This window comes from Otolemur garnettii, unplaced genomic scaffold, assembly GCF_000181295.1.
Source record: "Otolemur garnettii isolate 467f Iridium unplaced genomic scaffold, OtoGar3 scaffold00010, whole genome shotgun sequence".
Taxonomy (NCBI): domain Eukaryota; kingdom Metazoa; phylum Chordata; class Mammalia; order Primates; family Galagidae; genus Otolemur; species Otolemur garnettii.
This window is the reverse complement of record NW_003852405.1, coordinates 22,616,534-22,635,749: the sequence shown is the minus strand read 5'-3', so window position 1 is coordinate 22,635,749 and position 19,216 is coordinate 22,616,534. Positions and strand designations below refer to the sequence as shown.

The 19,216-nt window shown below is 42.5% G+C and overlaps 1 protein-coding gene across 1 annotated transcript in view; it reads right to left on the bottom strand.

Annotated features, from left to right (window-relative positions):
- Positions 1-2,571: 2,571 nt before the first annotated feature.
- The window catches only part of DDAH1 (dimethylarginine dimethylaminohydrolase 1), a 137,351-nt gene continuing 120,706 nt past the window's right edge, over positions 2,572-19,216 (bottom strand). The window contains exons 5-6 of the mRNA XM_003784185.3: positions 8,419-8,562; positions 2,572-5,648 (exon numbers count right to left, since the gene is read on the bottom strand). Of these exons, the coding sequence (XP_003784233.1) occupies positions 5,532-5,648; positions 8,419-8,562 (261 nt within the window). The 3' untranslated portion in view covers positions 2,572-5,531. The remainder of the gene's footprint in view (positions 5,649-8,418; positions 8,563-19,216) is intronic.

The window sequence follows — 19,216 nt, the reverse complement described above, 5'->3', positions numbered from 1 at the left end:
TCTAGAGCCCTCCCCCATCTCTACCTATTGAAGTTAGGGCTATTTTTCTGAGCTCAGATCAAACCCCGATCTGCTGTTGTCTCCTCAGCTTGGGAACAGCCACCGCATCATGCTGTTATAGTTCTTACCTTCAGTTGTGTGTCCTTGTGCAGTCCATCTTTCTCTGCTCCTCCCAAACCAACGCTCTTGGAAGACAGGCGCTGCACTGCAGAGCTTAGCAGCGTGTGGGCACCTGTGAAGTGCGTGCTCGCTTGTCTAAAATTGTTGTTGATACTCTGGAAAACTGAGGTAGGCGCATCACCTGAGATCAGGAGTTCAAGACCAGCCTGAGCAAGAGTGAGACCCCCCCAGCTGTAAAAATAGCCAGGCATTGTGATGGGTACCAGTAGTTTCAGCTACTTGGGAGGCTGAGGCAAGAGGATTGCTTAAGCCTAAGAGACTGAGGTTGCTGTGAACTATGATGCTATGGCACTCCGCCCAGGGCAGCAAAGTGAGATTCTGTCTCAAAATAAATAATAAATAAATTTAAAATTGTTGTTGATTAGCATTCTTTGAACAAAATTTCCATTTCTGGAATCTGCAGCTTGTCGGAAGAGGGTGTTTTTCTCACTCTTACCTTCCCTCATTCTCGTGGAAGGTTAGAAGATCAGGCAGGAGACCCCTGCCCATTGTCCTTTGAACAGTACCTCCCTCTGCCCTGTGAGGAGCACCGTTCTCTGGCACTTAGGTGGAGGGTCATTTCTTATTGGGGCTCAGGGCAGGTTTGCAGAGGTGGCATTTGGTATATTTTTTTTTAGCTTCATTGCCCATGCCGATGCCAACCTAAATAATGCATAACTGGCTGGGCATCGTGGCTCACACCTGTAATCCTAGGGCTTTGGGTGGCCAAGGCAGGAGGATCACTTGAGGCCAGGAGTTTGAGACTGGACTGGACAGAGAGATTAATTTTAAAAAATTAAAAAAAAATATTAACCAGCTGCCTGGAGTCCCAGCTACTTAGGTGGCTGAGGCAGGAGGATCTCCTGAGCCCAGAAATTCAAGGCTGCAGCAAGCTATGACCAGGCCACTGTACTCCAGCCTGGCAACAAAGCTAAACTCTGTCTGTTACAAAAAAAAAATGCAGGACTAATCAATGCACGTCAACTGAGAAGTTGTGATTAAATAAATTACCTCCCCCAAGGAATTTTAGTACTGGCCTGTGCATCTGGTAAGCATTCATATTGCCATTCAGTTATGATAAGAATACACCAGCTTGAACTAACTCTGCGGCTATGTGAAGACTGATAAGCAGTGCATTTTTGATAGACTGAAGACCCCCGGCTGGTAGTCCTGTGGGTGCACTGACCATCTGTGATATGAGACTCCATATAATTTAAAAAGAGCTGCTTCAACAACCATGCTGTGGAATATTATGGGCTATTAAAATTGATGTTGTAGATCTTTATTTGTTGAGATGGAGAGAAGCCTGCAATATATTGCTAAGTGACAGAATCAGACTACAGAACCACACGCTTGTATAAAATTATTCCGTATTTATATCTCTATCTGTGTATAGGTGTGTGGATATTCTCAAAAATGTTGATAGTGGTTATCTCCGAGTGATAAAATTTGGGATCATTGTTTTTCTGTGCTTCTTTTGAACATTCCAGTAGTGTTTTAATTGTATTTTTACAGAGTGAAGTTATTACTTTTACAATCAGAAAAAGAAAACAATTCAGCTGGCAAAAGTGCAAGAAATAAAAAGGCTACATTTAAAAAGCCCTCACAGTTCCTAAATAATGCTTACTGTAAAACAAAAACCAAACTCTTGCATAAGTGTAGAAAAAAATCATCCACCTGCCTCTGTCATTGAACCACATAGTGGGCTGACTACAGTCCACAGTAGAAGGGAGAAAGGGATGCCCTTTAGCAGAAACACAGGTGAAATCAAGCTCTTCTGGCCCAGTGTGCAAAATATGCATACTTTTTTTTTTGAAACAGTCTCCCTTTGTTGTCCTCGGTAGAGTTCTATGGTGTCATAACTTACCGAAACCTCAAACTCTTTGGCTCAAGTGATCTTCTTGTCTCAGTTTCCCAGGTAGCTGAGACTACAAGTGCCTACTACAATGTTCAGCTATTTTTAGAGAGGGGGGTCTCTCTCTTGCTCAGGCTGGTCTCAAACTCCTGAGCTCAAATGATCCACCTGCTTTGGCTTCCCAGATTATTAGGATTACAGGCATGAGCCACCCCATCTGACGAAACATGCATACTTTTTTTTTTTTTGCAGTTTTTGGCCAGGGCTTGGCTTAAACCCACTACCTCTGGTATATGGGGCCGGCGCCCCCACTCATTTGAGCCATATTGGGCAGGTGCTGCCCAATATGCATACTTTTTAAGTGCCTGAAGTATAAAGTATTACTTGCAGTATCATTTTAACCCAAGCTTTGATGGCAGTTGATTTATAGGTATGGTATTTCCAATTTGATAGCCTAGAGGACAGGAGAGAAACATCGCGTGCCTGATGGCCAAGAAATGATGACTTCATTCCCCATGGCAGTTTCTGTTGCAAAAAAAGAGACATACGCTGTTCACCACAGTACAACTCACACTTTATTCCATCGTGATTGGTATACATGTAGGATTGGGACAGCAAGAGACTAAAATCAGTGCAGAACTTCTCTGGACTAAAGGGTCATGAAAGGCATTACTGGTTTTGGCACACAGAGTGGATGACCATACACTGGCTGGAACGAGATGACCAGGAAAATAAAATGCACAAGTCTAGTACAGTGTTGAAATCACGTCTGAGGTTTGTAGAATGTTAAAGAGTAAATAATTTCAAAGACTAACATGCAACTCTTATAGGTCACATTATTCATCTACAGACTATGTGCCCCCCCTTAGAGATAAAGAGATGACCTTAATAATCTGTTCACAGTAGCTTAAAACAGCAATCAATTGGAAAGATCTGCCTGCTGATTTCTATAGCAATTTATTATAATTGACGAAATAATGCTAGATAATATATTTTCTCTATAGCATCCTTTTATTAAATTGAATCATATTGGCTAAGTAATTCTAACTTAACTTTTACCTATTTAAATATAATCCCTCATGTCTTTATGACGTCAAAAAGAAATTTGTTTGCCTATCCATCCTTATAAGTCACAATGGACAAGAGGGGAATGTTTCCTTTGCAAAGGTCACATTATGCTTATGAGAACATCAGAGAAGTTATAGTAATACGCTGCAAATAATTTAGGTTTTCACATCACCTTGTCCCCAGAGGGAGTCCAAAGAAGCCAGCCAAGTAGGTAAGATAGCAGTGCCGAGTGAAATGTAGAAGAGGCACCCGGATTCTAAGCGGTTTCTCAAGAAAAAGACAAGAAAGGAAAGAAAGAAAAATCAAAAGAGACATAAAATAAAAAGCAGCCTTGTGCAGAACAAATTGTTACGAAGAAAAATCTATTCACTTGCAATTGACTAAATGTAAGAGAGGACAGTTCATTGACTTGGGATGATAGAAGTAAGGATATTAAAAATTATATGCCAATAAACTTAAACTGGCTGATGGGGCTACTTTTTCCTGTGGTTGTTTTTGAGATGTTAAGTTCTCACAGGGAGAATTTCTGCTTTTGCCAGGGCAGGGCCAGATTTAACCCAAAAGGGCAACCATAACCGCCCAGAACAATCTGTGAAGTTGGACATGTGGCTGACATTTATTCTCTCTCTGGGAAAATGTTATTACTCATCCATGATGAGACGGTCCAAAACATGACAGTGATCAAGATGTGTTTCATTTACAGGATGGGTATAATTATATTTTGCGTGTGATAGGAATTTCAAAGTTAAGCAACAAGGAAGAAAAGGAGGAGAAGAAATTCTTTAAACTTTCTGGTGTAGAATCATCAAATAAATGAGAAAGACAGATAGCAGTTAAAGATGTCTTAATTTTCTCAGGGGTTTCTCCTTTCCATCTGCTGGGAGCTGGGGGGATGAAATGAATGACGGTTATTCTTATTCTCTCTTAGTCACCAAACATAAGGCATGTTTGATTGCAAACACAGAGGTGAGCAGAGCAAGACTTGAAGTGCTATTTCTTAATCTCCTTGATTCTGAATCTTGAACAACAAGCCACAGGCAATACAGGAAAGGTGGAGATGACTAGGAAGTTTGATAACATGCCTGATCAGTTACCAATCCTCGGAAAGTACCACTATGTTGGCTCACTAACAGACTGAGTCTTTCAGATTTGGGTAAAAGAATGATCTCTTCCTTCGGTGTGGCATTGTTCTTTGTAAGAGACCAATGTCAGCTGAAAGTTGTATGAATTTGAAGGCTAGAGAAGAACTCTGAATCGAATTCCACGGTCAATATTCATGGATGTTTCAAAGGAGAATTGTCCGTTGCCTGAGGCAGGTTTCAAGCATCAAGGTGATCACTTCCTGAACTTGCTCCTTGACCATGGAGAGCTGTTCCCTCTGGCTCACGCTAGACCATCAATAATCACCTTTAGATGTGTTGTCTCTTTTGAAAAAAACGTATTTTTATCTTTGCTAGACCAAGATAACTATAAGGGGTAGAAAGCTGGAAATAGGGTGAGTCAGGTGGGACAGGGACAGAAATGAGCTGAAGGAAGAAAATAAGGCCCTGCCAGGTCACAGATGGCCAGAAGGAGACAAAAATCCATGGATTGTGACTTAAAGGCTTTCTAAGACATTGTGCCCATGGGGTGTTTCCGAACTTCTTGATCTTGATCTCTTAGCAACCTTCTGGTGCTTCCTAGGTGTGGTGCCCCACTTCTTTTGGAATTTAGCTCTCTGGGGCAAATCCCCTCAGGATGTGCCTCTATTTGGCGAACACTCCCGCAAATAGCAGCTCTCTGATTTTGATCTGTGGAGGAGCCTGCTTGCCCCGGGTGGGGCTGAGGGCTTGGTGGTGGCAGACATAGCTGGTGGCCAAGGAGACCAAGGTCAGGCGGGTGGACCTGTAGGAGGGTATCCAGAAGGCAAGACCTGGAATTTTACCCAAGGTCAAAGTGGCTGTAACAGAAGTGGGAAAGGCAAGTAACTGGAGAAAAAGTTTTCAGAATTCAGAAGGAAAAAGAGAGAGAAAGGGGGAGGATCCCTGGATCAGAGAATTTCTCAGGAACCAAACGTGACTCACGATACAGAGAAAAAAACGGAGCTCGTGTGACGGAACCAGGACGTGTCCTTCAGAATATACTGGCAACGGAACGATTTTCACACTGATATGACAGACGCTAAAATGAGTGTTTCCTTACTATTATTAATCACATTTCAATCATTCATTAGATCTCTACTTTCTAGGCTGCTTACTTCATTTAGCAAATCCATAGCGTAGGGACCACCGTGGGGGGAGGGCAGGGAGGGGTGCAGAAGGAAGCAATTAAACTGAGAAATTAAATTTTTGTAAACAAGAGTTAGTAGCACAGTGGCACAGTAGATTGTCAAGGAAAACAACGGGAGTGGGTACAGAGACAGGGCTTTGCCTGTGCGGTCTTGCCGGCGACCAGGGAGAGGCTCTGCGGCTCAGGAGTCTACCTTTTTGTTAATTAAAACTGAGCAGCAGGTGAGCAGCCCGTCCACCTTTTCCAGTTCAGAATGGCTCACAGGGATCAGCATATGGTCCTTCAGCTTCTCATAAACCTACAGGGGGAATGGGGGGAGAGGAAAAGAAGGAGAAGAACATTTCCACCTGTTTCAGCGCCCCCAGGAGTAAAGGCATCAATTCAGCTCGTGGGTTTCGGCTTTTCGCTTATTAACCCCCTAGGCACATGTGCAGTCTCTGCCACACACATCTTCACAGCCATCCCTACTGAGCTGGCAGCAACTGGTTAACCACTAGCTCTGTGCCTTAACCTCAAAGCCAAAGATGTGTCAGAATGCGGCTGTTGCTAGAGACGCCTTTCCTCTGCCATTGTCATTGCTCGATTAAGTGGTACACGGAAGTTGGTGGCCGTGTCTTCAGTCTGAATGTGATGGCCAACTATCGTGTTTCTTTCCTTACCAACGCCACTGGAAAAACGTGACAAAATATAATTTAAGTATTTCAGGTCAAACTGCTTTTAAATCACAAGGGTGAATTTTATTAGCATCTTTTGACACGAATAATATGTGTCAAAACTTCCAGTTAAGAGTCCACAGATTTTTTTTCTCTGATGATCAAACAAAGCACATCTTAAGAAACAAGATGACTTAAAAATGCACTGCCTAGAATTAGTCTACTGTGCTTCTTTAGGGAAGCACTGTTGTCCTTAAACTTCAGAACTGTGGTCAGTGAAGAGTCCTGCAGCCAGACAGGGCGCCAAACCCAGTCTGTCACCATGCTGCTACTTTCTTTCTTTCTTTTTTAAAAATTGTTTTTGGAGACAGAGTCTGATTCTGTCACCCTGGGTAGAGTGCTGTGGCATGAGCATAGCTCACAGCAACCTCAGTCTCCTGGGCTCAAGCAATCCTCTTGCTTTAGCCTCCCAAGTAGCTGGGATTACAGGCATGTGCCACAACACCCGGCTAGGTTTTTCTATTTTTAGTAGAGACGGGGTCTCACTCTTGCTCAGGCTGATCTCCAACTCCTGAGCTCAGGCAATCCACCCTCCTTGGCCTCCTAGAGTGCTGGGATTACAGGGGTGAGCCACTGCGCCTGGCACGACTACTACTCTCAACCTACTTACTACTCAAAGTACAATTTCAGTCAAGTGAATTTCCTCAGAGCCTTGGTTTACTTCTCTCTGAGACTGGAATGGTGACACTGCCCTGGTCGGGCTGTGATAAAGACTAAATAAGATACTACATGTCACAATGCTTGCTGTAGGGCCTGGCACAGGGAATGTTGCTGACATTATCATTATTGTTGCTAGACGCAGGGCTGAATCAGGAAGTGGTTAGTGGCTGTCAGATCACCACTGTGCTAAGGAGGCATGGACGATCCAGACCTGTACTTCTCAAAGTGAATTCTGTGACCTGGGGTCTTGCTGATATTGCAGATTCTAGGGTGGGGGTCCAGGAACCTGCAATTTGTTTTTATTTTTTTGAGACAGAGTCTCCCTACATCGCCCTTGGTAGGGTGCCATGGCATCATAGCTCACAGCAACCTCAAACTCTTGGGCTTAAGTGATTCTCTTGCCTCAGCCTCCCAAGTAGCTGGGACTACAGGCACCCTCCACAATGCCCGGCTAATTTTTTGTTGTAGTTGTCATTGTTGTTTAGCAGACCTGGGCTAGGTTTGAAACTACCAGCCCTGGTATATGTGGCCAGTGCCCTAACCAATGAGCTATGGGCACTGAGCCTAGGATCCTGCATTTTTAACACCCCCAAGGCACATTAAATATGAGAGCCACTATTCATCAGAAGCTCACTCAGCCCCAGGCTGGTGTCATGAGTCCCATGCTTTCCTCAGGTTCAGATTTCAGCTATGGAAATAGAAATTATCTATGTTTCACTGCAACCCTTTCTTTTTATCTGTTTCGAGAAGACTGTCATTAGAAGGACAACTAGTAATTACATAGTATTGTATATTTAGAAGGCAGCATCATTTTTTTCTATTATTTGCAAAGTTTAAGACACAAAAAAGTAAAATCAATGTCCACTGAAGGCTCTTTTGTAATGCACAGTATTAAAATACAACTATCTTGTTCCAGTGGGTGGCGATGAAGGTGCTGAGTATCTGGAAAATATGGACACTTGAAAAGTTTGTGCGTGAGTACTCTTATTTCAGCTTGGTAGGATAAAGTTCAAATTATAAAAGCGTACAGATGAGATTAGCAGAGAGCTATGAAAGACAAGGAAGATTTTCTTAGATGGAGAAAGAATCCCAGATCCAAGGTCAACCCCGTTGTAGGAACACAAAGGCAGAGACCCCTGGAGGGACCAGTTGGCTAATTTCCAATGTACCATGCTTCTTTCTGCTCTGTCTTTTCAACAAAGAGCTTTTTGCCACGTAGGATGTACACCCTTTTCTTTTTGCAGCCCTGACAACGAGGGCCCACCACTCTGGGTCATTTATACTCTTCTTCCTTAAAAAACAAATTACTTTTTCTGAGGGGCAGCTCAGATCTTTCAGAAAATGATACAGTTGATCATCTAATTGTAGGTCTTTATACTTGATGAGGATCTGAGTGTAGGAACATAAATTTAATCAGAGCTAGGGCAGAGCTTTGAGTGATCAGGGTACTTATTTGAAGAGCTTTGAATACCGGGCACAATCACCTCAATTACTGTGCTTACATCAGTGACCGATGATATGAATGAGAAAAGTGAGTTAAATAAACTTTCCTTTGCTTAAATTACATTATCCTTTCTGCTTTCTTCATGATTTGAGATGTATAGAGGAAAAAGAGGCCCTTATTTGTCACTTTATTGTGCAGAAATTCCCAGGGAGGCCTACCCAGCCACAGGGTCAGAAGGGATGGTTTTTTACCTTTGCACTTTCTGGATACTCTTCTGGGGTCCGGTGCAGTAAGACGTGCCCTTTGCCAGGGATATTGAGATATATACAGTTTGCAGCTCTGTCATCAGGCACGGTGAGCTTGTCATAGCGATGGTCACTCATCTGCTGCATAATCTACAAAAAGAAACGAAACAGGCCTAAGCGCAGTGTCCCCTCACACTTCCAAACAGAAGCCAGGCTGGGAGGATTCCAGCTTGCAGGCCATGCCTAGACCCTCTCTGTTCAAGCTCCTGCCTACCACTTCTAGTCGCTTAGAACCCGAAGAGGAAAAATCTGATCAAGTTATGTCTTTGGACGAATTGAGAGGGTTCTTCTTGTTGTTCTTTTAAAGCATGACTTTGACTCTATATTTTTAAGATTTTTAAAACTGTTTGTGATTTTTGTAGTTTTTGTTCATACCACCTAACTGTAAGACACAAAATGGCTACATAAACAAAAGGCTCAGCTGGGGTTTTGAGGATGTCTTTGGGTGAGTGAGCAGGGCTCCCCTCGCCACAGGAGAAGGATTGCAGCAGTAATCAGAACGGTCAACAATCTGATTTAGCAGTAACTGCACACAAAGACACACGCCCACAGTTTGCTCGTCACGTGCGTTTAAATTGAATTCACCTGTCTGCTGGCAGGTGCCACCCTTATTACAATTGGCATGGAAGTTACCTGGGAAGAATGATAAAACCATACTCTCAGGCCTCAACTCTAGGGATTCTGGTTTGGCAGATTTGGGGTAAAGTGTAGGAATTTGCATTTTGAAAGCCCTCCAGATAATTCTGAGGCAGAGGGTCCTCAGACCACAACTGGAGAAAAACTTACTTAGCAGGTCGATTTTTTTAATGCTGAGTTTCTTAGTACCTATTTAAAATAACATAAAAAATAACAAAAAGAACTCTGCACAAGATTTTAAATGTTGGTATCTCAGCCTTACCTTCTCAGCACAATCAAAGCCCCTACAAAACAATACTCCCCTTCCCCCCCAAAGAAAGAGACCCAAACACCAAAAACAAAAGCCAATATTGCTTGGGCAGAATCATGTCGTCATTCTCTATGACTATCCACACGTTTCAAGGAACCTGCTAAATGTCATGCCAGCAAGGCAAATGTGACCTTTTCCACCATCTGGGTCTAATCTACCTTTCCAGCTAGGCTTCCTTTTACTCTTCATTATTTGTGTGGAAATGTGCTTCAGACTTGCCCACTCAGTCCTGGTGGCATTGGACAGTACAGTATGGAAGAGTAGAAGAGAGATGAAATTTTAAGAGAATGTGAAGAGTGACATGGAGCAAGCCCTTCCTTCCTGCCTCACCAACCAGGTTAACCAAGCATTCAGTTCCAGTGTGGAATATGCCTGGCGCAGACAGAGGCAGGAGCAGTCTGATAATGGATGTAATATTGCTACCCTTTGCATGGAGAGAGACCATGGTGAGACAGTTCTCTGAGCCAGAGGTTTCCTAGTAGAATCCTAATGAGTTGAGGGCCTCTGAGAGGTCCTTACAACATGGTATGCACAGCCATGGCTATCTGAGTAAGTCTAGACATAAACAAAAAATCCAGAAAATCTACTATTCCCATGGACTCTAATAAATTGAGAGAACTGTGGGTAGCATATTTTGGCCCACACATATGCTAAATGCTCTCACCACCCCTAAATACCAGATAATTGCCAGCTGGTTGTTGGTTTAATTCATAGAGGATTCAATGCATTCTTTATGCAGAGATTAAAAACCCACCCAAGCCCCTTGGTACAAGATGAGTTGAAAGGCAAGAAGCGTGGCAAGACCACCTCTCCCAGGCCCGACATCCCACTGGATCCATCAGCAGTCTGGGCAAACCCCCACCTCTCAGTCTGACTCACGCATGTCCGGTGGTGACTACCAAGCAGAAACATGGACTGTTGTACATTCCAGAGGAAATGATATCAAGGATCATTATCGGCGCTGCCTTCTTGTTTTTTAGTGACGGAACAAACTAAAATCTCCACTTATGTCTACCTTAGACAGTGCCAAGTAATGGGGACTTCAGATTTCCTTTCTGGTTGGCTCCAAGCCCTCGACCTCACCTGGGGAGTGAACAATCCCTCCTCCATCTTAGTTCCTATTTGATTCATTGTTCTTCAGGTTACCAGCATTTATCTGAAATTCTAACCACTGTTTTGTCTCACTCTTTCATGCTTCCCCCTTTTCTGAGCCTTAGATTTTATATAATTTATAGCTTCTGGTGGGGGCATTCCTAAAATTACTAACATAAGGGCTAGTACCAACCTAGAATTGTTTGAGGATAATTTCATTTTTTGCATTACTGGGAGGAGAGGAATTATCATATCCTTAGTCGGGAAATAATTGAATGCTGGGAATGTATGAAGTAATGTGCCGATAAATTCTACCAAGAGTTCCTCTTAAAATAAATGTCTTAGCAAAACCACCCAAACCACCTTAGGGGAAGCTTTTTAGTTAATTTGTCAAGACCCCATGGTTATCATTTTAAGACAGATTTATAAATATCCCCAAAGCAATGACTTTTAATAATGAACGGGCCCCATTTGGAGCAGTGAGTGGTTCTGCTTAACTGGGGAAAGAAAAAAAATACAAAAGCTATGTCAGGCCTAGTCTTTCTAAATGAAAAGGATTTATGAAGTGGTTCTTGCAGATAATAAACATGATACACATTTTCTTGGCCCCTGAAAAAGCCTCAGGTGTTTATTCTAAACACAAAGAGTTTCTGTCTTTGGGGATAAAGACCAGGTTCCTCTTTTCCTGTCAGAGGGATTGTTTCCCTTTCTCTTTATGTTGCTAGTGTCTGAATAAGACAGCTGAGCCCTTATCTGTAGCCCTGCTGTCGGTTCAGGAGATGCAATGTGTATACACAATGCAGGGCGCTGGCCGTTTGCAGGGAACACACGGAGAAAGATTTGGGGAGACGGCATCACTTTCTAACATCTTTCCCCTGTTGTGTCCTACCAGGGCTGAGCGGATCCCGCTGGCAGGATGCCACCTCAAAGAGCTCAGGCTCCTGAGGACCCAGACACAGTGAGGCCAAGGAGCAGGTTTTGTTTCCCCTTTGTGGAGGCACAGAGCCTTTGTTCAAAGATGAGTGTCACTTCAAATATTCCAGGAATGCCACTGTTGGGCTTAGTTCTATGTTCCAACATTTTTTTTTCCCCTAAAAACGCAAGGAGGGGGTGGTATTGCTCCAGAGCTCTATGTGAAGTGTTCTTTTAAACCTTGGACTGTACTTCCTGCTTTTCACTGTGCCCCGAGCCAGAACGGAAAGAAGAAAGCCCCTAAACCCTCTACACGTCAGTACAAATTCCTCTCCCTCCGAGCAGATTATGCTATATCCTGAGAGGCCCCAGACTAAACTCTGAATAATACACATCAGTTCCACAGGATTTGGGGGGATGATTTGAGAAGTCAAGTCGCAGTTCCAAATGCCTTTTCTGACTTCTGCCAAAGGGATGATTCCGTTTTGTGTAAAATGATTAGAGTGATTATTGCTGGGATTGGATCCGGTGGGTGTTTGGTTCAATTCACTGATCTTTTACGGAGTGCTCCCTTTGGACTAAGCATGATGGTGCTATGAGGTAGGAAAGGGAAGAGACGCAAAGATAATTTAGACGCAGGCTATGCCTTTAGGAGGTGGAAATCTATGCTACAAGGCAGGAGAATCCTGTGAGGGGTATGCTAGCAGGAAAAAGAAAGTCAACCTCACTTTTATCACAGGCACCTCCTTAATGAAGAAGGCAAGCAGCCGTGGAGGGGAAATGGCCCTGAGAATCATCTTGGCCACGTCGTCATGGTCTGTTACACAGCTGCTCATTTGGAGGAACTGGCCTTGCTCCCCAGAGTGGAGCTGTCACAAAACAGAGTGGGAACTGTCTGGCCTTCAGCCCACGAGACTCCGCATGGCCAGATGCATTAACAACCAGGCATTTCCGGCAGTTCCCAACATTTCTGGGAATTTTCTCATCCGAAGGTCTGAAAGGCAGCTCCGTTCTCCTGCTGCTCACTCATGCTTTCTTTGTATTACAACAATGATGTTTAAAAAGAAAAAACAACTCAACAATCCCAGGCTATGTTGTTTCACAGGGAAATTCAGGATTTATTAGTCAAATACTGAAGCAAGGATGTGTAAGGAAATATTCAAAGCACATTTTTGAGTCCCTCATAATTGATCTTCCTATAATGCACACATATGTTCTCATCTCAATGTATTAAAACTAAACCAACATTAAAAGCAACCGGTGATAGTCTGTCGAGATACACAGCACAGCATGCTCAAGCACGCTCGTCATTGCGGCTGCACATCTAAAGTCATTCATTCATTTATCCATCCACCAAGAATTGACTGAGAGTTTGACAAAATACCAGGCGTCAAGCCCTGGCAATGCTTTTGTGGCTGAGCCAATATGGCTATGGAGAACATTCTAGAACTGGTATGATATTTTTGTGTTTTATAGTCTGTCCACAGATTAGCTCAAAATGAACACTGCCTGAGAGGGGCTTCAAGGGGGCTCACTAGAGGCATCAGACCCCCGCCTCAGAACCAAAATAGCAAGTAGATAATGACACTTGGAATACAACACCTAAGAAAGAAGCTGCTCCAGCAGAGAGGTGACAGGAAACACCTGAGGCACCAAAGCAGAGGGAGGCAAGGCAGACGGCTGGCCAGGATCAGTCCAAGTCCAGAGAGCCTCCCCAGGGCAGGGAAAGGGATCCCCAGCAGTGTCTGTATGCCCACTGCAGACTTCTACACTCCTAGCCATGGGAGAGCCCCTCAAAGCCCAACCCCCTTGGGTCCGGAGTCTGTTATAGGGAGCTCTCCTGGAGTCTGCATGATAGCACTGCTCCAGTGAGGAAACTCATGCTGGGTCCTATGCTTCCAGAGTCCCATACAGCTGCAAAGGGCATCATCTTGAGAGGGGTCCTGCTCTGGGGTCCAAAAGTACTTATGCTCCCTTTGTATTCTCGGAGCCCCTCTGACAGCCCCCTGCATCCACTCAGAGGGCTGCAGGGGCATGGCACAGATAGGATCCAGCAGAGTGTCAGGGTCCAAAACAGTGGACCCTACACAGTGTCCTATACATCACTGGGGAGGGTACCTGAGGACAGGCCTGGCCTGTAATCACCCTGAGTACATCACCCATGGGCTGGGACATTGCCCTGTCCTGTTGGTTGTCTCAGGCATGCATGCACACCACTAAGGGCCTAACAGCAACCCCAGAATGCCAGCCACTACCACTGCCCAGCATGCTGTCCAGGGGCTCTGGGCTTATGCCACCCTGCCCACCATAGCCTGTCTGTGCATATCAATGGGGGGATCTTAGAACAAGCTTGTCCCTCCTGACACTGTCCCACCTCCTCCAGTATCTGAGTATGCCACCTAGGGGTCTCGGGGATTGTTCTGCCTCATTGATCACCCCGGGTGCATGTGTGTACCAACAGGGAAACTAAAAATAGGCCCAGAAAACCTGCCGCTAGTGCCCACCATCTGGAGGCGGGGGTTATCCCTGTTCTGTCTACCACTGCTGGCATCTGGGTACTTGTCCTGGGATCCAGAGGATGGGTCTACACAGCCTATTGCCACTATTACTGTTGGCATCCACCTAAATGTCCCACTTGGGGTGTGAGAACTGGCCTACCAAGCTTATCATAGCCAGTGTTAATTAACACCAGTGAGTGCCATCTGGGGGCCTGAGGGTTGTTGTGTCACTGGTGTTATGACTGCCTACAGCACACACACTGCTTAGGGGCCCAAGAACTCACCCCCTTGCTTGGCCCACCGTAGCCATTATCAGCACCCGAGCAAGCTACCTGGATGCCCAAGAATGGGCCCACCTGGACCTGCTAACGTCAGTACCCATGTATGCCATCCAAGGGCTCAAAGACAGCATGTTTGGACCACTGCTTTCACCAGTGGGGCCTGAGGATTGGCCCATCTAGTATCTCATCCCCAGCAAAACCTCACCAGAGCCTCTGCCACAACCACAGTCTAAGCCAGACATCCTCAAACTACGGCCCACGGGCCACATGCAGCCCGCCTAGGACATTTATCTGGCTCACTGGGTGTTTTTGCCACCATTGCCTGTCCTGCTTAGCAGCTGACTCGTCCTGGGGCCCGCAGTTTGGCCCTCCAACAGTCTGAGAGACAGTGAACTGGCCCCTGTTTAAAAAGTTTAGGGACCCCTGGGAAATCATGGACAACAGTGATCATATTTCCAACAGAAGAACTCATATGGAGACTACACACTCATAATCAATAGAATATCTGACCAAATCAATACCATAGATACATCTACAAGAAAAATTCTTCCCTAAGAAAACCAATCCAAATAATTGGTATCAATGAGACGACAAAAGAAATATGAAAAAGCAAGGAAATGGGACACTTCCGAAAGAACACAATGATTCTCCAGCAATAGACTCCAAAGAAAAGAAAATATTTTTTTACTTTTATCTGACAATGTGATTGCTAATTTTTTTGCATTAATATTATTATTGCTTAATAAAAAAAAGAAAAAATGTATAATATGTGTGAAAATTAATTCAAATAATATTAAATAAGCTCAGTTAGATAAAAGAGAACATAGATAAATAATACGAATAAGTCAGAAAAATAATTCAGGATATGAATGAGAAATTCACCAAAGAGATAGATATCATGAAAGAAGAACCAGACAGAAATCCCAGAACTGAAGAATTCAATGAATGAAATTAAAAAAAATTAAGAGTTTCAATAATAGACAAACTCAGGCAGAAGAAAGAATTTCTGTCTTGAAGATAGGTCTTTTGATATAACTCAGCAAGACATGATAAAAAGATTAAAGAATAAAAAAGAGTGAAGAAAGCCTATGTGACAGATGGGGCACCATAAAGTGACCAAATATTCAAATTTTAGGTGTTCTAAAAGATGAAGAGGAGTTCAATGGTAGAGAAAACTTAATAAAATAATAGCTAAAAACTTCCTCAATCTAGCAAGAGATTTAGACATCCAGATAGAGAAAGGTGAGATTCCCCAAATAAGTACCAAAAAATATTCTCCCTACAACATTACAGTCAAATTGTCAAAAGTTGAAGACACAAAAAGAAATCTAAAAACAGCAAGAGAAAAGCATCTAATCACACATAAAGGAAACTTCATCAGACTAACAGTGTATTTCTCCTCAGAAATTTTACAGACTAGGAGAAAAGGGAATAATATATTCCAAGTGCTAAAAGTAAAAACTAGCAAACAAAAAAACCTGACAGTCAAAGACACTATATTCAGCAAAATTATCCTTCAAATAAAGAAGAAATTAAGACTTTCCCAAATAAGCAAAAACTGAGGGGATTCATCACTACTAAACCAGCCCTCTAAGAAATGCTTAAGGGATTCCTATCTCTGGAAGAAAAAAGGATGATATCTATTACCATGAAGACACACAGATGTGCACTACTTACTGGTAGAGCAAACACAAAAGAGGAAGAGAAAGGACTCAACTGTTACCGCCACAAAAAATCACCAAACCACAATGGTAAACAATACAAGACAATAAAAGAGACAATGGAGATACAAAACAACTAAAAAACAATTAACAACATGACAGGAACAACTCCTCGCACATCAATAATAACCTCGAATTTAAACAGATTAAATGTTCCGCTTAAAAGATATAGACTGGATTAATGGATTTAAGAAAATGATCTAATAGGCCAGGCATGGTGGTTCACACCATTAATCCTAGCAGTCTGGGAGGCTGAGGTGGGCAGATCGCTTGGGTTCAGGTGTTTGAGACCAGCTTGAGCAAGAGTGAGACCCTGTCTCTACTTTAAAAAAAAAAAAAAATTAGAAAAATTAGCCAGGCATTGTGGTGGGTGCCTGTAGTCCCAGCTACTTGGGAGGCTGAAGACAAGAGGATCCCTTGGGCAGCACCTGTGGCTCAAAGGGGCAGGGTACCAGCCCCATATGCCAGAGGTGGTGGGTTCAAACCCAGCCCTGGCCAAAAACTGCAAAAAAAAAAAAAAAGAGGATCCCTTGAGCCCAGGAGTTTCAGGTTGCTGTGAGCTATGATGCCATAGCACTCTAGCCTGGAGAAATAGAGTGAGACTCTGTCTCAAAACAAACGAGGAAAAATGATCTAATTATAAGTTGCCTACAGGAAACTCACTTCTCCTATAAGCACAAATATAGACTGAAAGTAAAGGGATGGAAAACATATTCCACACAAATGGGAACCAAAAGCAGGCAGAAATAGCTATACTTATATCAAATAAAACATACTTTAAGTCAAAAACAGTAAAAAGAAACAAAGAAGGTCATTATATAATGATAAAAAGATCAATTCAACAACAGGACAGAACAGTTCTAAGTATGTATGCACCCCCCACCAGACCACCTAGATATATAAAGCAATCTATATATATTGATATAAAGCAAATATTATTAGATCTTTAGGGAGAGAGAGAGAGAGTTCAATATAATAACACCTGGGAACTTCTACCACCCCACTTAGAAAATCAACAAAGAAACTTTGGATTTAAACTGCACTTTAGAACAAATGAACCCAACAGAAATTTATAGAACGTTTCATTCAACAGCCCGGAATACACAATCCTCCCATCAGCACATGGAACATTCTCCTGGATAAAACACAATAGAATAAAACCCAGAAATTAGTAATAAGAGGAACCTTAGGAATTGTACAAATAAGTGGAATTTAAACTGCATGCCCCTGAACAATCACAAGGTCAATGAAAAATTGTCTATTCTCATTTTTTCTAGAAACTTCTTTATTTCCTTCTTAGACCTATGGGAGACAATAAAAGCAGTGCTATAAGGGAAGTTTAGAGCAATCCATTCCTACATCAAAAAAAAGTAGAAAGTTTTCAAATAATATAAGGATGCAACTCAAGGACCAAGAAAAGCAAGAACAACCCAAACCCTAAATTAGAGAAGGAAAGAAATAATCAGAGCAGAAATAAATGAAATAGAGACTAAAAAACAATACAAAGGATGAACTAGAATAGAAAAGTTGGTTTTTTGAAAAGATAAATGAAATGGATAAATCAACAGGTAGACCAACCAAGAAAGAAAGAGAAGGACTCAAACAAGATGAGAAATGAAAAAGGAGACATTACAACTGATACCACAGAAATAAAAGATCATCAGAGACTATTATGGGTAACGGATTGGATCAGTAATAAAGTATCTATCAACAAAGAAAAGCCCAGGACCTGAAGCCTGTACTGCCTACTTCTACCAAATTTATAAAGAAGAGCTAATACCAAATTCTTTTCAAACTATTCCAGGAAATAGAATAGGAAAAATTCTTCCTAATTCATTTTATAAGGCCAGAATTACCTTGAATCCAAAAACAGACAAGAAAACAACAACAACAACAAAAAATGACAACAGACTCATAATCCTAATGAACAAAGATGCAAAAGTCCTCTGTAAAATATCAGCAAACTGAATCCAATAGCACTTAAAAAAGTATGCCATGATCAAGTGGACTTTCTCCCAGGTATATAATGATGGTTCAACAGATGTTAATCAATAACCATAATACATCACATCAACAGAATGAAAGACAAAAGCATATGTAATATGCATATAATAAAGGCCATTTTTGATAAATCCCCAGCTAACATCATATTGGATAGGGACATGCCAGAAGCCTTTCCTCTAAGAACTGGAACTAGGCAAGGATGCCCACTTCTACCACCCCTGTTCAACATAGTTACTGGAAGTCCTGGCAATCAGGCAAGAGAAAGAAAAAAATAAAGAGGATCCAAATTAGAAAAGAGGATGTTAAATGGTCCCTCTTTGCAGATGACATGGTATTATATTTAGAAAAACTTGAAGACTCCACCAAAAAATCTCAGGGTACAAAATCAACATATAAAAGTCAATAGTACTACTGTGCACAATTAAGGGTATACAGCACACCCCCTGGTTGAAGGGCTCAACTACAACTTGAACTTTATGTTAGAATTGCAAACAATTGTAACCTAATCATTTGTACTCCCATAGTAATCTGAAATAAAAAAAAATAGAATTTTTATATGCCAGTAACAGACTAGTTGAAAAAGAAATCAAGTCAATCCCATTTATGATAGCTACAAAAAATAAAATAACTAGGAATAAATTTAACCAAGGAGGGGAAACATCTCTACAAGGAAAACTACAGAACACTGATGAGAGAAACTGAATAGGACACAAACAAACAGAAAGATATCCTATGACTTCAGACTGGAAGAACTAATATTGTCAAAATGACCATACTACCCAAAGCATGGACGGAGTTGATGCAATCTTTATTAGAATACCAATGACATTTTTTGCAGAAATAGAAAAAACAATCCTAAAATTTGCGTGGAACCAAAAGGAAGCTGAATAACCAGAGCAACACTGAGCAAAAAAGAGCAAAGTTGGAGGGATCACGCTACCTGACCTCAAAATATATTACAAGAGTGTAGTAACCCAAACAGCATGTGCTGGAATAAAAACAGACACATGGGCCAATGAAGCCAGAAGTAAATCCATGTTTTCATAGTCAACTGATTTTCAGTAAGGCTCCAAGAACAGGCTTGGTGCCTGTGGCTCAAGTGGCTAAGGTGCCAGCCACATACACCTAAGGTGGTAGGTTCGAATCCAGCCCGGGCCTGCCAAAAACAACAATGACGGCTGCAACCAAAACATAGCTGGGCGTTGTGGCGGGGGCCTGTGGATCCACTTACTCGGGAGGCTGAGGCAGGAGACTCGCTTGAGCCCAGGAGTTGTTGGAGGTTGCTGTGAG